Source organism: Chiloscyllium plagiosum, unplaced genomic scaffold, assembly GCF_037043375.1.
Source record: "Chiloscyllium plagiosum isolate Xiang-an unplaced genomic scaffold, Cpla_swu_hap1 HiC_scaffold_3, whole genome shotgun sequence".
NCBI classification, from domain to species: Eukaryota; Metazoa; Chordata; class Chondrichthyes; order Orectolobiformes; family Hemiscylliidae; genus Chiloscyllium; species Chiloscyllium plagiosum.
Window position 1 is genome coordinate 6,983,836 of NW_028270141.1, and position 17,975 is coordinate 7,001,810.

Here is a 17,975-nt window from a genome sequence, read left to right on the forward strand (position 1 = left end):
CAATGGAATTCTGCTTGCATCTAGAACCTTCCAACTTCAAAGCCAAGCTTTGGGTGACTGTGAAAATAAGGTATCTGTGCACTTTGTACTTGGTGAAAAAGTGAATTCTGCTGCAAACTCGAAACAAACATAAAACTTCCCAAGGTAACTTTTATAGAGAGATGACTACTTTTAATTTGAGATGATCATTTTTTTTGTTCTTATTGACTGTTAACTTGGTAGTCTGTGTATTTTGAATAATATCTCATTACAAAGCACATTACTCTAGGTACGTTAAATGGATATTTATTAAGTTCTTTATTACGTTAACCAATGTACAGAATATATTAGATTTTTAAAATTTTATATTCTTCTTTTTCATGCAGTCTTTTCTGCACGCATCTAAGAAATGGAAACTATTCCTAAACAGATGCAGTCATAATTTATGCTGGTTTGCATCTTGTTGCTAAAATGAATAACAAATCAAATCAAATCAAATCATATATTCCTGCAGGCATACAATCATTATTATGTTTTCATTTTACTTAGTTTATTATTGCATTGTCATTTATTTTAGAATGAGACAAAACACTAACAACATGTATACTTGCATAAAATAGAAGTCAGGAAATTGATTCACATGCTTCTTTCATTTCCATTTTGCTACTACAATCATTTAAATAGTGATTGTGTGTCGAACGTATCATACCCTGAGTATTGCAAAATGCAACAAATAAATAATCATAAAACAACTTTGATTGGAAAGCAGTGAATATAGTCAATTGACAGTGTTCTGTTTTGCTGAACAGTTCTCAAATGCAGTAATGTTCTGAATGGTTTCTTGATCTCGAATGCTAGAGGCATCTATGGTGCTATCGTCACTGGCATTGGTGCTAACCATGGAAGAGATACTAGCTATGAGAGAATGCATATTTTTGGCATATATGTTTCGAATATTCATGTAAGGTGAGGAACAATCTTCTGCAAGTTCTGCATTGCAGTGGTTAATATCCACCATTTTATGCTTCCTATAATACTTTGAAAATTTATTGAAAATGATAGTGATGGGCAACGCCACTACTAAAATCCCACATATAATACAGACGGTGCCAATGAGCTTTCCAAATAGAGTGACTGGATATGTGTCCCCATACCCAACTGTGGTCATGCTGATGGTTGCCCACCACCAGCTCATTGGAATACTATGAAGGCCTGACTCAGTTTCATCTTTTTCAACAGAATAAACAAGGACAGAGAATATGGAGATGCCAACTGTTAAAAACAAAAGCAAGAGCCCAACTTCATGGTAGCTGTGCCTGAGCGTGGCTCCCAAGGACCGTAGTCCCACTGAATGCCTGGCTAGCTTCAGGATACGGAATATCCTCATTAGACGAAGAATTTGAATCACTTTACCCACGTTTTCCAACTCCTCGCTGTCCTCATCCATCGTCTCCACAGCCAGTGTGAAGTAGAATGGTAGAATGGAAACAAAATCAATGATATTCAAGGGGTTTTTGAAGAATTTCTTGAGACAAGGCGCAACTGTAAATCTTGCAATGAACTCCGTAGTGAACCAAACTATACATGCAATCTCCAATCCTTCAAGTGCAGGATGAACAATCTCTTTGTCATCCTCATCAAACTGTTGGAACTCGTGCATGCTATGAATGCACATTGCCACAATGGATGTAAGGACAACACTTAAAGATAAAACTGCCAATGCTTTGGCCAAAAGCGAGTATCCAGGATTTTCTAATCTGAGCCATACATTCTTTCTTACATTCCCACACCACATGCTGTCAAATTTATCCAAATCTTTATCCAAGGCTGATAGTTCTTCAAAGGAAGAATCGATACTTTCATCACTTTTCTGCTCCCAATCTTTGTCCACCTTCCTCTCTTGATATCTGTTGCTGCAGCAGGAGTCAATAAAAAGTTCATTAATTCCCCAGTACTCAATTTCTTGGCTGAAGGAAAATGCGCACAGTTCCTCCATGACATGAAGTTTTCCAGTGTAGTAAAAGTTCAAAATGTAGCGGAATAAGCATGGATTCCGATCAAAGTAATATTCCTTATCCACAACATTGTAATCATCACAGAGCTCTAAAATAGCCTCCTCGGTGTCACAGTTCAGTAGTTTTCCTAACCTTGTTTGAGGAAACCGCTGCAAGGTACCTTGGTTAACTCTCTGCTTGTATCCTCCCACATTTATATTGACAAGTTCATGATCAGCCGCTGTCCTTTCGAACATCTGCCCGTAAACCATGTCGTCAAGTCCTTACCGATTTGTTGCTTCCATTTAATATTTGGAAATAATGGACATCTTAGACCTAAAATACAACAGTTGTTACTTAACAATACACAGTTGTAAAAGAGAAGGACATAGTAAGAATTATTTAATACCACTTTAAAACATAGAGATCATGAAACACCCAAAGATCCCAAAAGCTAATGAACTACAGTAAGGTATTAACACTCATCCTCATCGAGGTAAAATTGGATACAGAGATTCAAATATTATCTTCCACAATAGTTAACCAATCCATCAAAATAGGTAAAATAATAAACAGATAAAGACCTAAAAGATCAAACAGGTGGTTATATTCGCAATTGAAGCTTGTTTACTTTTCAGTACAGACTTAATGTTATCAATAAAAATGTCATTGAGTATCAAACATTTATCCACTATCATTGCCAACTAAAATTTCAAAGCAACAATGATTAGATAAATCATGTAATTGAATAACCATTTGGATTCAAGTATTCATATGTAGGGTGACCAACTTATTGGAACAAATAACCAAGGAGCCTATGGAATGGATAGCATTGGCAAACTTAAAGAAAAGTAGATAGATTAATTTATTTTGCAAAATCTGTTTGAATATACACTGAGAACTTGTCAAACTTTTAAACCAGGCAGATACAGCACACTGAACCTTTTCAGTTTTTAAAATTCATTTGTGGGATGCGGGTATCACTAGCTGGCCAGTATTTATTGCCTGTCCTTAGTTGACCTTGAGAGTGTAGTGATGAACTGTCTTCTTGAACTGCTGCAGTCCATGTGTTGTAGGTTGACCCACAATGCCCTTAGGGAGGGAATTCCAGGAATTTGACCCAGCAACAGTGAAGGCACAGTGATATATTTCCAAGTCAAGATGGTGAGTGGCTTGGAGGAGAACTTCCATGTATTCTCATGTACCTGCTGCCCTTGTCTTATTAGATGGAAGTGGTCATGGATTTGGAAGGTGCTATCTGAGGATCTTTGGTGAACTTCTGCAGTGCATCTTGTAGATAGTACACACTGCTGTTACTGAGCATCGGTAGTGGAGGGAGTGGATGTTTGTGAATGTGGTACCAATCAAGTGGGCTGCTTTGTCATGATGGTGTCGAGCTTCTTGTTGGAGTGTTGTTGGAGCTTCCCCCATCCAGGCAATGGGGAGCATTCCATCACATTCCTGACTTCTGCCTTGTAGATGGTGGACAAGCTTTGAGGTCACAGTCAGATTGCAACTCCACTCCTACCATCAAATTTAAAAAAGGGACACAGCATTTCTGACAGAAGATTCTGATCAAAGCTCCTTCAGAAATGTAGAATCTACTTTAAATGCAACAGATCCCTCCTAGTGCAGGATATTCAAGGGAAGTCAAATCTCTCTCCCTTTCTCACAGTGGTAGCTGCTTTATTCCATGATTTAAATGTCCAGTGTCACAGACAGATACTTTAACAGTCCTGTGAAAGGGCATGTGTATAAGCCAAGTCAGAGGTCAGGATGCCACGAAAGTAGGATGTCAGGGTCTCAGTTGTTTGGGATCTCAATGTGTATAATGTCAGGTGGGTACGATGTCAGGTGGGTACGATGTCAGGTGGGTACGATGTCAGGTGGGTACAGTGGCAGGTGGGTACGATGTCAGGTGGGTACGATGTCAGGTGGGTACAATGTCAGGTGGGTACAATGTCAGGTGGGTACAATGTCGGGTGGGTATAATGTCGGGTGGGTACAATGTCGGGTGGGTACAATGTCAGGTGGGTGCAGTGGCACATGGGTAGGGTGCTATGAAGCAAGGTGGAAATGGGGCCAGGTGAGTATTGGAGTATTTAGGTAAGGTTAGCTACAGGGTATTGGGTCTGGCAGGGAGAAGGGACTAGTCTGTCAGTAGTGGAGTGGTTCTGGAAGACAGGGGAGAGTCTTATGGAGGCAGGAGGGTGGACAGTAAGCAGTAGTATTGGAATAGGGATTGGGGGTTTAAAGGTGGAGTTGGGCAGGTTAAATTAGAGGGTCAGTTAAACAGTTACGGGGCTGGAAATGTGTTGCTGGAAAAGCGCAGCAGGTCAGGCAGCATCCAGGGAACAGGAGAATCGACGTTTCGGGCATAAGCCCTTCTTCAGGAATGAAGGGCTGAAGAAGGGCTTATGCCTGAAACGTCGATTCTCCTGTTCCCTGGATGCTGCCTGACCTGCTGCGCTTTTCCAGCAACACATTTCCAGCTGTGATCTCCAGCATCTGCAGACCTCACTTTCTCCTCCAGTTAAACAGTTACCCAAGTCTTAGTCTATGTTTTAATCATCTAACTTTCCTGAGTAGGTATTTCTTTCATTTCAGCAGAACTCTCCAAATTCCCTGATTTAAATGGATACTTTCAGAGGGTTCCAGTTGCCTATTGGAATGGTCAATTTCCCAGGCAATTCCAATGGAGTCCAGGCTGTTTGCAGAAAGGATTTGCCTAAGTGGCATTGTGCAGGAGAGCCAAAGTGATTTTTGCATTTGGTCATGAAGTGTGTTAAATGGCTCACAGGTGGAACTTTATTGAACTTAGTAATAATGAGGGTATCTCAGGCAGCAATGTGTAGAGCTGGTGGTATGCTGCTCAAATAATGTTTCAGTCCCTCATTACCCTGCTCCTCCCCCTTACAATCTTTTCCTTCCTAAGAATGATTCATCAAGAAACTTTAGGCCTCTGTGCTCCTCCGACAAATCCAAACCTGATTGTTATGTGTTGCACAACTCAATACACCATAACTGATCTGAAGCCCCTGCCTATTGAAGGACACCTCCAGCCATACTCAGGAAGCTGAACATAGGAACATAAGGACTAGGAGCAGGAGTAGGCCATCTGGCTCTTCAAGCCTGCTCCGCCATTCAATAAGATCATGGCTGATCTGCTCGTGGCCTCAGCTCCACTTACCCACCCTCTCACTTTAACCCTTAATTCCTTTACTAAACGCACCTTCAGTATGCCAACAGCTTCGTCGATGACTAATATGGTGGTCACACAACATTCATTGTAGGCATTTTCAAATCAACTTGTTTGGAGGTGTTATTACACACCTCTGGAGCAGGTGAGACTTGAACCGGGGACTCCTGGCTCACAGGTAGGGATGCTATCACAGCACCATAAGAGCCCACAACATTCATTGTACCACTATTTAAATCTCCTTCCTCAATAATTTGAGTGGTGCTACTGTTTAAGTGAGTAGTCCTCAGTTCAAAGCCAGCAGTGGCGAATCAACATGGAGGTGCAAAGAGATAGTGAGGGTGAACTACTGCAGGACAAAAGCATCATGGAAGCCACCTGTGATTACTGTGCATGCCTACATAAAGTTAAAAATCACACAACACTAGGTTATAATCCAACAGACTTATTTGGAAGCACTAGCTTTCAGAGTGCTGCTCCTTCGTCAGGTAGCTGATGAAGGAGCAGCGTTCCAAAAGCTAGTTGTTCCAAATAAATCTATTGGATTGTAACCTGGTGTTGTGTGATTTTTAACTTTATCCACCCCAATCCAACACTGGCTCCTCCACACCTTGCCTAAATAAACACCTTTTTGTGCTTGCACACCATTTGAACATTGAAAAGGAGTGGAAAGCCTGGTGGTTGACAAATACCCTTGATAATCGATGGTCATTTTAAGTGCAATATGTGGAAAGTCAATCACAGCCACAGTCTCACACGCTCATTCATTTATTCTGTCTGATACTATTGAAGATACAGTTCATTGAACTGTCAGGCCATGGCAAAGAAGTAATCAATCATCTGCATTCTGTATCTGTCTGCCACCAATTGCGAGGTCCCACAGGTATCACCAAATAATCCTGGACAAATCCAGAAGTGAAGGTGCTTCAAGGCAGGTACCTTTGACAGTGACTGATGAAACATAGCCAGGACGGCCTGTCTTAGCAGCAGGACTTATTTCTGCAGGCTGCAAGTGCATGCATGATTGGATGCAACATTTGGCAATACAAGTCTTTTTGAGGCTTTTTGCAACAATGCTTTCAAACAAGCAATGGAAGATTATCTTCTGCCTGTGCTGATATGGTATCCTTGGAGCTGCAGTGAATGGCAGAACCCTTAGAGCACTGTTTTGCAGAGGGATCTGGGTGTGCAGCTCCACACAACTCTGAAGATGGCAGTGCAGGTAGATAAGGTAGTAAAAAAGGTCTATGGCCTGCTCACTTTCATTCAGCATTGAGTATCAAGATAGACAAGTTATACTGCAGTTTTACAGAACTTTTGTTAGGTCACACTTGGAATATTGCGTACAGTTCAGATCACCACATTACCAGAAGGATGTGGATGCTTTGGAGAGGGTACAGAAAAGTTTTACCAGCATGTTGTCTGGGATGGCGGATTTTCACTATGAAGAAAGGTTGGATAGACTGGGTTTGTTTTCACTGGAAAGCAGGAGGTTGAGGGGTGACCTAATAGCACTTTATAAGATTGTGAGTGGCATGGATAGAGTGGAAAGTATGAGGGGACACAGGGTCAAGGTACTCGGGGTGTGGGGGAAGTTTCAAAGAGATGTGTAAGGCACGTTTTTCACACAAAGGGTGGCGAGTGCCTGGTACACACTGCCAGAGGAGGTGGTGGAAGCTGGCACAATAGCAGCATTCAAGAAGCACCTGGACGGATACATGAACAGGAAGGGAATAGAGTGATATGGATCCTGTAAGTGAAGACAGTTTTAGTATGGAAGGGCAAAATGTGATAGCATAGGCTTAGAGGACCACAAGGCCTGTTCCTGTGCTGTATTGTTCTTTATTGCTTCTTTGTTCTTTGTTCTGCACTTCTCTGCTGTTCTGCATTCTCTTACAGGTCTGGGACATCCGAAAACAATAGCCTGTAACTGGTGATGGTCCCCTTGCTGCTGGTCAGCTTGGTCTTATCTGAATTCCGAAGTAACCACACTATCATCAGGACTCTTGCTGATCAAATCAATCAGAAATCCAAAATACAGATTGGACTGAAGAACCACCAGCAGTAAAGACCATAGAACATAGGGGCAGAAGCAGGTCAATCAGCCCATCAAGGCTGCTGTGCCATTCAATGAGATTATGGTTAATCTGAAAGTCCTCAACTACTGTTGCTGTTGCTACTTGCATTGTAGTGGAAATTCCTGATGAAGAGCTTTTGCCCGAAATGTCGATTTTCCTTCTCCTCGGATGCTGCCTGACCTGCTGTGCTTTTTCAGCACCACTCTAACCTCAACTCTGGTTTCCAGCATCTGCAGTCCTCACTTTTGTCTTGTCATGGAAATGCTGACTGTGCCTCAGGTACTTCTGGCAATGCTTTTATATGTAAGAATATTGATATTTTGGATAAGTGTGGGGTTATCCATTTCGATCAAAGGAATAAAACATTAACTTATTATCTATATGATGAAAAACTTAACAATACATCAGTGCAGAGGGATCTGGGTGTCCTTGTCCATGAATCACTGAAAGCTCATCTCAGGTGCAGGTAATAAGAATGGCAAATGGAATTTTGGCATTTATTGCTAAAGAAAGAGAGCATAAACTTAGGGAAGTGTTGCTGGAACTGTACAAGGCATTAGTGAGACTGCATTGGACATATTGCATGCAGCTTTGGTCTCCTTACTTGAGGAACATTGTTGCATTACAGGCAGGTTCACTCAATTGATTCCAGAGATGAGGGGTTTGTTTTATGAACAGAGTTTGAGCATATACTTTCTGGAATTTAGAAGAATGAGAAGAAATCAAATTGAAGTATATATGATGCTAAAGGGGGGGATTGACAAAATAGACATAAAAAGGATATTTTTTTATGTGGGTCAATCTAAAATAGGAAGTCACAGTTTGAGGATAAGGGGTAGCAGGTTTAAAACAGATGAGGAAAAAATACTTCTCTTAAAGGATTGTGAATCCATGGAATTCACTACCACAGTAGATGCTGGGAGCACTAAGTAAATTTAAAGAGGGGTTAGACAGATTTTTAATTACTATTGGTTCAAAGGATTATAGAGAGTGAGCAGGAAAGTAAAGTCAAGGCCAAAATGAGATCAATTGGGATCCTATTGAGGAGCAGGAGCAGGCTCAAGGGGCAGAATGGCCTTTTCCTGCTCCTAGTTCTTATGTTCTAATGATCCAGTGATTGTATGTGGGTTTTCTGCATTAAGGCCAATTTTACTGGGACAGGTACATATTTGTATGAAACATCTTGGCATGGTAACTCTGTTCATTAATCTGTGCCTGCCTTAACCCTACAATTAGCACCAGTGGTATTAGCCACACATTGGAATTCTCTCTAAATCCAGCCACCTTAATTTCAATCTGTTCACGATTTTCAACCCAGGACATCTCCAGCTGGCAAAGTGTCAATGAACTAACACACACACACACACACACACGCACCAAGCACCTACAGATTGATTAACAATCCTGGCAAGGCCACTGGTTCACTGACATCTATCAAGAACCAAGGCCCAGTTAGGTGGTTTTGACTCACAACACTCACCTCAAACATCCTTGAGGCACAAGAATAATCCCGGAATGCAGTGTAAATCCAAAGTCATTGCTATCTTACAAAGGTAGGAAAACCAGGCAACAATCCCAAAAGTGTTTGTCCCATCGTCTTCTGTCTACAGTTTAAAAATTGGCAAATCATTCAGCCCTAACCAGATAACAAGAGTTTTACAAAGTGCCCTCCCAAACGCTGGAAGTTGGCCAGAGAAGGAAGAGTTTGCTCTGAGCGATCCTTGCACTTACTTCCAACAGAGGCAGAATTTCATAAACAGCTGAAGATTGGAGCTATGCTCGTACAATTCTATATGGTGTAAAACTATGTTCTGAAGCTTTGAACAATCAATTAATCGCACAAATCTTCTTATGTTTATTAACAACCTTTTCTCATTAAAGTTTGTGAGACTATTATAGGACAAGCCAAACAGAGAACAGCCAGGGAATTCCTAGAGGCATGGCACTCATCCACAGATTCAATCAATAAGCACATCGACCTGGACCCAATATACCGACCACTGCAACGGACAGCTGGAACTGACAACCGGAAGCGGCAGAGACAAACCACTATAAATGCTGGAGGAAACATCACAGAAGGCTCCCAAGCACTGAGGATGTCACCTAGACAGGGGACGAAACGTCTGCAACATAAATTCCCAGCTCGGCGAACACAACCACAACAACCCTTTTCTCATACATCCATAGGCCGTGGGTGTCACTAGCAAAGTTAGCATTGATTTTAAATCCGCAATTGCCTTTGAGAAGGTGGTGATAGTGAGCCACCTTGTCAACAATTGAATAGTTTGCTAGGCCCTTTCAGAAAGTCAACCAGACTGTGGTAGTTCTGAATCAAAAAGTGTAGCGCTGGAGAAGCACAGCCAGTCAGGCAGCATCCGAGCAACAGGGGAATCGATGTTTTGAGCATAAGCGCTTCATCAGGAATGTGGGGGGAGGGGGTGGGGCAAGAGGGCTGAGAGATAAATAGGAAGGGAGTGGGGTGAGGGGGAAGGTAGGAGGGAATGCGATCGGTAGATAAGGGTGGGGATGATGGTGATAGGTCGGAGAGGAGGGTGGAGCGGATAGATGGGAAGGAAGATGGACAGGTAGGACAGTTTAAGAGACTGGTGCTGAGTTGGAAGGTTGGATCTGGGATAAGGTGCGGGGAGGGGAGATCAGGAAACTAGTGAAATCAACATTGATTCCGTGTGGTTCAGAGGTAACAAAGGCCAGACCAGGAAAGAGATGACACATTTCTTTTCTTCAAAAAGACATGACGGGTGTTTGCAACAAATGCCAGCTCACCATTGCTGAACAGAGTTTTTTTTAAACTCGCACCTCACATATTGGTGTTACCTCAATAACGTTGGGTAAAAGAAACTTGTCAACAATCATGCTAGCATGAGAAACTACAGCCAGAACAACTTTGCAATGCAGAAGTGGGTGAAATCTATCCACAAAATACTGCTTCATGATACTGCAGTTGCCATACACTGACAGAAGACCAGTGGGGATAGCATTAGGGGTGCCAAACTCCATTTCACCCCATCCACCATAATGCCAGTGTGCTCCACAAAATGGAAAGCATTATGATTAACATGAACACCCGTGTTCGTGAAGACTTGGAAACCCATCATGAAAGCATTTGATAACCCTCCAAGTTGATAGACAACATTCGACTGTGTCAGCACAGGTAAAGGATGATGCAACCACTCGTCCACAACTGAAAGGTGAGGAATGGCCTATATTGCAACTGTGTCCAAGAGTCTCATATCATGACGTGCATCTGATCACCAGCCCACAAAGATCTTTTGCAGAAAGCACATTGCCTCACTTGGCATCTGGGAAGCACTCAAAAGAGATTGCCAAACTAATATGCTTTTCCTCTTGTATAGAAGTAACAGTAATATATAGTCCAAGTTTTATTAGTGTTGTTATCTCTTGCTGAAGGAGTGAATAGATGTATTTCAAACATGCCAATGGTTAACATACTGCTATAACAGCAACATGTCATGCTCTAGTGCTGAATTTGACTGAATAACACTTTAATGTGACTGCCGAGAAGATAAGGGGAATGTAATGCAAACCAAAGAACAACTACAGGTATTTTGTTCCCCAGCAACTCACTCGAGGGTCTGAGAGATAAGTTCTCTTTTGAATTTTACAAGATATTGCGCTATTCATTTGTATGTTTGTGTTGTTACTGTATATAATGAACATTCCATTGGAGGATAAAGGCCTGGGGTCCTTGTCCTTAATAATCCTTAGCTGTGTCAGCTGTGGTTCAAGTTGCTAGCACTGCTTCATCCCCTTTCCTCAGAGTCAGGAAGTAAAGTTCAAATCCCATTCCACAAATTTGGGAACAAATTCCATGTTGATGCTTCAACGCATTAAGGAGGGAATGCTGCACTGCCTGAGGTTCACTCCTCCCCAACAGGACACATTAATCTGAGCCCACCCCCTATATAAGAACACAAAAACCAGAGTAGGAAAACTTAGCCCCTCAAGCCTGGTATGATTGAGGCTAATCACACCTTGGCTTCTATTGCACTCTTCTGCTGCTCCCCAGAACCCATTACTAATTAAAAACCGGTCTCTTTCCTCAAATTTATTCAATGATCCAATGCCTATTGGAAGGGTGAACTCTACAGATCCTAAAACTCTGACCTCTCACTCTAGATTGCTGCACAAGGGGAAATGTCCTTTCTACATTTACTTTGTCAATCCCCTTTAGCATCTTATGTACCTCAAGTAGATCGCAATCATCCTCATAAATTCCAGACAAAACAGACCTCAACTGCTCAATCTCTCTTCATAACACAAACACCTCATCTCTGGAATCAATCTATTGAGCTTTCTCTGAACTGCCTCCAATGTAATTATATCATTCCTGAAGTGAAGGGACCAAATCTATGCACAGTGATCCAGACGCAATCTGACCAATGCCTTGTACAATTCCAACAACACTTCCCTATTTATATATTCCATTCTCTAAGCAATAACTGCCAAAGTTCGATGTATATTAAAGTGCTTTGGGAAGTCCCAAGTTTCTGAAAGTCTCTGTTCAAATGTAATAATATTTATATTGTTAAAGGATAGTCTGCTGAATGATTACCTACAGAAACATTATTTAATTGAATAGGGGTAACTGAGATTTCACCTGTCAGTCAGGGAGCCAGTAAAGGCTTCACATCACACTGCTGGGAAAGGCTGCTGTGCTCTTCCAGCACCACTGATCCAGAATCTGGTTTCCAGCATCTGCAGTCATTGTTTTTACCTCACTCTGTTAACTACCTATCAGGAGACTCAGAGGAATAGCAACTCCCCATTGTAGGCACTGATAATGGGACAGATGCTGGTAATGTATCCACCAGAGACCCAGGATCACCAAGATACCTGGGGTTCAGGTGAGTGTAGATAGGATGGAGGTCTCACAGTGGGGAGTCACAGGGAGAGACCAAGTGGGCAGGAGATCAGAGGCAAGGGCAGGTGAGTGGGTCTCAATCTTTTCCAATTCCTGATGTCAGGTTCTTGGCTCAATCACACAGACAATGAAGGACTCCTATCACTGCCTAGATCAAACCATCATACCCAAAAGGGGTTGTTATTATTGGGCTTTTGTGCACCTATTCTGCTGGCTGCCACAATCTGAACAGCAGTGAAAGCTGGCCAGTGGGATCAGATATTCCAGTGAAAATTAATTCCCCATTTTCTGCCTCAGTTAGCAGCTGGGTGGGAGGATCAATTAGACAGGGGCAGAAAGATGGCACAATCCCACAAAGCATCTTCTCCCCCCATTAAATGCATAACCCTCCTCATCCCTAAACATACCACGGGGTTACACTAAATTCCTCCTGTTAATTTTGTCTCTCTCTCAGAATTTTCAAAGCATTGAATGTTTTCTTTCCAAAAAAAATCAAAAAGTTCCCATTGATGAATTCATTGAAGAGTAGTGAGAAAAGAAATTGCAGTGCTATTAGCATTGTTCAGCTGTTAAATTAGAATTTTGCACTATTTTTGAGCTAGTTGTCCTTAGTAATGACATTTATTGCAGTTGTTAAGTCAATGGATAGGCCACTGAAGTGTAAAAATAAGTCAGAAGTGGATACCATTTATTCAAAAATATATTTATTAATGTGACAGTAATAAATATATTTCCAACCTCCATATAACATGGTCACTATTCTATAATGTTTGCATCACAGCTGAAGTCTCAAAACATGGCTCAACACTTGAGCAAGTTTCATCAGTGAACGATTTAACCAGACAAAAGAGAAGCAATGTCTGCATATACTACTGGGTCACCCTGTCAACTGCAAAAGTCCTATTATATTATCAATAAAAATTCAGAAACAAAAAGTGACATTTACATTGGGGTTTTGTACCTGATCCTAAAAAAAAGTTGCAAGTGTTAAAGTAGTTACTCATAGCATTATCGTTAAGAGGATCAACAAAAGACAAAATCACTTGAAGTGACTGTGTTTTAATATGGTTAATGTGTCACACTGCTGCCAGGCAATAGATCTCACATCTGCACTACAGAATAACACCTCATCTACTATAAGAGCAAATTACTGGGGAATACTACTGAAAAGAAAACAGAAAATACTAACAAGAAACTCTTCATGTTAAGCAGTGGCTATGGATAGAGAAAGTTTTAGATCAATGATTTTTTTGTCAGAACTCACTTATTTACAGTTATATTGTCCCAAAATGTGTTGGGATTTTGATGCAGCACCACTGAGTCCCATGATTTCTCTAATTATTGCTTAGAGTGTGAGCTACTAACATAAAAAGATGTTGAACTGGGACATCTGGGACCTTGCCAAATAATGGTACTGAGTAAATGCAAAAGAACCAGAAGAAAACAGCAAACATTAGGCAAAGGATATGTGAATTAAACAAACTAAAGAAAAAGTAGACAGGATGTTCAGAAAAAAGTATGAAAACATAAATATTTAAATGTTGAAAGCTTGTGGGCGAATACTGCACTTTCTGTAAGAGTTCACAGTTTGAATGCATTCCCTTTTTGAGCCTCCGGGGTTCAGTGACCTTCCAAGACTATAAATCACCCCATTTCGCCTTGAAATGCAATCCTAACTTTCTTCAGTAATGATTCATAATCATGGTGCAAATCCAGGAACTGTTTCACACTCACTGGGGGAGTTAACAACGTACTTCTGATTTTACAAGTCAAATGGTGGAGTTGGTAAAATTTTCAATGTCTGGGTCATTTAAAATCTATGCCATAGTTTTGCCCTGAAATAAATTGCTTAAGATGGAGAAGCTTCTTATACAGTGGCCCATGAATTCTCCACTATTTTTCCAGCTAATTTTGGACCGTAAGAAGTTATCCTTGGATTGCACTAAGCATCCTTCCTGCTACTCAGCGTTGGTAAAGTCACGCAAAATAATGAAAATATTGTCCCAAGGCATTTGAATATCTTAGAGAGAAAGCGGACTGTTGACTTTATATATCAACAGAACCCATTAAAATCAAACGCTGAAATGTTTAACAACGAATCATTTAATAATTTAAAAAGGAAATAGATTGTTTCCAATCACTTGAAAGAACTGTTTGCAGGGTTTATGAACAGCGATGTTTCTAATGCAAGTTGGAAAGAAAGGCAGAGCACGGATGAGAAATGGTCCAGGGAGCAATGCTGACCCGGGAATTTTCACCGCTGGCCCATGAATTCCCTTTGGAACAAAGTAGAAGGGCGAATCAGAAGAAAAGGCAATAATAGTCATCACCCTGAAAGCATTATACCACTTTTAGGACGGATCTAACAGACTCACATCGGAATAATGGTTGTAATGAACTAACAATGAACACGTCGATATCTCTCACCAATGCCCAAATAACTAAATTAACAATTTAACAATACAACTGCAGCCTCATAGAATTCCTTCCCGAATGTAACTATCGATTTCCTTTCTCTGTAGTTTCCTTTCTCTGCTTGAGAACAGGGAGGCCTCACTTTCTGGGTACCTCTGGTAATACATGCTGTTGGTTTACAACCGCAGAACTTCTTGCCCGAGCCAGCTGCCCAGGGAGAGGAGTTGCTGGAGACACGTTTCTGCAGCTCCCATACTCGCTCATCGGGGTCCCTCTCACCTACCCTAAACTTGTCAAGTTAGAGGGTGCTGCTAATGTTGCAAAAAGGACCATTCTATCAGATAAATACCATGTCATTTAAACAATTATTATCTTGCGTTTATAACTAGTGAACGTGCTTTGAAACTGCTGAATGCAGCACCACATACTAATTGCATTCATGTGCATCTGAATAATTTAACAAGACTGGACTTGGAATCTTAAAACAGGCGACTGACTCATATGCTGACGGAATATCAACATTTTGACAACTTTTTTTTAAAAAATGACTACTGCTAGATGATTTTCAGTGAGTTTGATTGGTTACTTTTGACCTCGAAACTTACAGGATGTAAGGGAAAATTACAACATATAAAAGGCGACGTGTCGTGAGAAAATAAATGCGCTTAAATAACGAACGGATGATGGAGAGTCAGTGGTTTAGCGAAAAGTGGAGGGGGATTCATGGGACACGGATTTCAGAAAGATGTTTAAAAACGTTTAGACACCTTAACGCATCTAAATGGTTGCAAAAGTGCAACTCTATAAAATGCACAAATACATTGCGATCAGCCAATTATACTGACTCGAAACTGAAGCTAAACTCAACTAAGATCTAAGACACTAAGTTATGGGAGTGTAGTAAATACCTGAGAGAATGCGAGAAAACTTTGATCACGCTGATGTATATAGGCAATGCCCTTCACCAGAAATGCAAAGCCTAAACCGTGGCTAACGTGTGAGCGAGTGCTGCAAGACTTTTGGAAGCTGGGTGTATTAACATCGTCTTAAATCTGGATTAGTGGTACTGGAAGAGCAAAATCTGTCATCAGGTTAAGTTTCAAGCCACGAAAACTCACCCCTCAGCATCCTACAAAAAAACCCCATACAAATGAACAATCCGAGCAAGGACTAAGCACACCGGCAACTTTGAAATATAAGAATTGTATGTACATGTGTATTACCTTTCTCTGGATTTTGATATTATAGCTTTTGTCCAAAGGTACGCTTTCACCATGTAGTTGCAAAAATACACAAAACCCGTGGGAGTACATCCTGGCCGAATACAACGGATTTGACTTGAAGCATCCACGCTGCCCATACTCCGCCCCAAGCTGCTACTGCCTGCTGATATTGCAGACTGAACACCAGCTTATGTCTGGAGGCGGGACTTGGCTCGTTCGCTCGGTGGCTGGTCTGTCCTTTACCTTTTTCGTTCGGTTTGATTGGCTCTCCCCCCCCCCCCCCCCACCCCCACCAATAGGGTAAAATGAAATATTTGCCGTTCCGTTCAGCAAACTGACATTTGTTGCAATGGTCCTGATCAGTGTAGAAGGGGCTGTATAACACAGCGCTGAGGAAGACTTTTGTCAGTAACAACTGAACGGCGTATCTGCAAGGACGGTGCTGGCGCTATTCCGGGATTACAAAGTAGGGAAATTGTCCCATCTTGCATCCCTTGACAAAACCTTCGAAACTGGTTGAGCAGAATGTCAAAAATCCGCTGTATTTTCTGCGCAAAGACCTGTACTGCAATTGATTTTTACTTACCATGAAAACTAAAAATAAATCCAACGCAACCAGTGGTAAGATTTATTAGGAATGCACGATAGTGCGTTTTCCTATTCGGTATGTCACGTAAATGAGTGGAATACTAAACGAAGATTAGACTACACGTCTGTGTCTGAATGAAAACACGATGGTTTTAAATAACTCACTGGCAAGGATCGATGTTTTGGCACGTCATCCCATCACTAACCTTAAAAGCTTGGGGTTTATTGTGGCACACTTTTAGGCTGCTGTTACTTTTAACCCAACATCTTTTAAAAGCAAAACAGCTACTCAACTTGATACTTAAAGATGTTTGGCTACTCGTGATAGCTAGTTGACGTTTCAGGCGCCACTAATTCGAAATTTTATTTGTCAAAATGGCCCAATGAAGAAAATGTAATGACGTTAATAAAATTGAAATAGTATTATTTGCAAAATTAGCAATGCATATCGAATAGTAAGAGCTATGGGGTGATTTTAAGGTTAAGCATTCGATATTGTTGTATGTAATTGAAAACAAAATTTTGTGTCATCTGTTTAGAGTGGCAACTGAACAGCCAATGCCCATAAGCAGACCTGCCTTAAAATGTCAACATTTGCTTCTGAGGTCGAGTTGGGCAGCTAACCATGGAGGTATAGTGACAATCAAATGAACTAGCAATTTGTTTGTATAGTATGTACTGTGGCGGGAGAAACGAAGTGGTTTTAGTTGAGCTTCTTCCCAAGCAACTCTGGATACAGGATTCTGTGCTCTACAGTCTGTTCCCGGGACACACACCAAGGCTCGTAAATTTGGGTTAGCAAATTTACAGACGACACAAAGGTTGGAGGTGCCATTGATAGTATTGAGGGCTATTGCAGGCTGTAACATGGCATAGACAGGATGCAGAGCTGGGCTGACAAATGGCAGATGGAATTCAACCTGGATAAATGTGAAGTGATGCATTTTGGATGGTCGAACTTGAATGCTGATAATAGGATTAAAGACAGGATTCTTGGCAGTGTGGAGGAACAAAGGGATCTTGGTGTGCAATTACATAGATCCCTCAAAACTGCCACCCAAGTGGATAGGGTTATTAAGAAAGCATATGGTGTTTTGGCTTTCATTAACATGGGGTTCGAGTTTAAGAGCTGCAAGGTTTTGCTATAGCTCTACAAGTTCCTAGTGAGACCACACTTGGAATATTGTGTCCAGATCTGGTCGCCCTACTATAGGAAAGGTACAGAGGCTTTGGAGAGGGTACAAAGAAGGTTTACCAGAATGCCGCCTGGACTGAAGGGCTTGCCTTATGAAGGGAGGTTGGCCAAGCCTGGTCGTTTCTCTCTGGAGAGAAGGAGGAAGAGAGGTGACCTGATCAAGGTATACAAGATAATAAGAGGCATGGATAGAGTCAATAGCTAGAGACTTCTTCCCAAGGCAGAACTGACTGGGATGAGGGGTCATAGTTTTAAAATATTAGGAGCAAGGTATAGAGGGGATGTCAGAGAAGGGTTCTTTACACAGACAGTTGTGAATGCATAGAATGCATTGCCAGAGGTGGTGGTGGAAGCAGAGACATTAGGGTCATTTAAGCGCCTGCTGGACATGCACATGGATA

At 41.5% G+C, this 17,975-nt stretch overlaps 1 protein-coding gene across 1 annotated transcript; it reads right to left on the minus strand.

Annotated features, from left to right (window-relative positions):
- Positions 1-279: 279 nt before the first annotated feature.
- Positions 280-15,912, minus strand: kcns3a (potassium voltage-gated channel, delayed-rectifier, subfamily S, member 3a). The gene is made up of 2 exons (XM_043687446.2): positions 15,792-15,912; positions 280-2,309 (listed from the first exon to the last, which is right to left on the minus strand). The coding sequence occupies exon 2, from the start codon at positions 2,243-2,245 to the stop codon at positions 758-760; it is 1,488 nt and encodes a 495-aa protein (XP_043543381.1). The 5' UTR covers positions 2,246-2,309; positions 15,792-15,912; the 3' UTR covers positions 280-757.
- Positions 15,913-17,975: the final 2,063 nt, after the last annotated feature.

Excerpts from the sequence above, each read along its gene's own strand:
- kcns3a (XM_043687446.2), bottom strand. The coding sequence starts at position 2,245 with ATGGTTTACGGGCAGATGTTCGAAAGGACAGCGGCTGATCATGAACTT.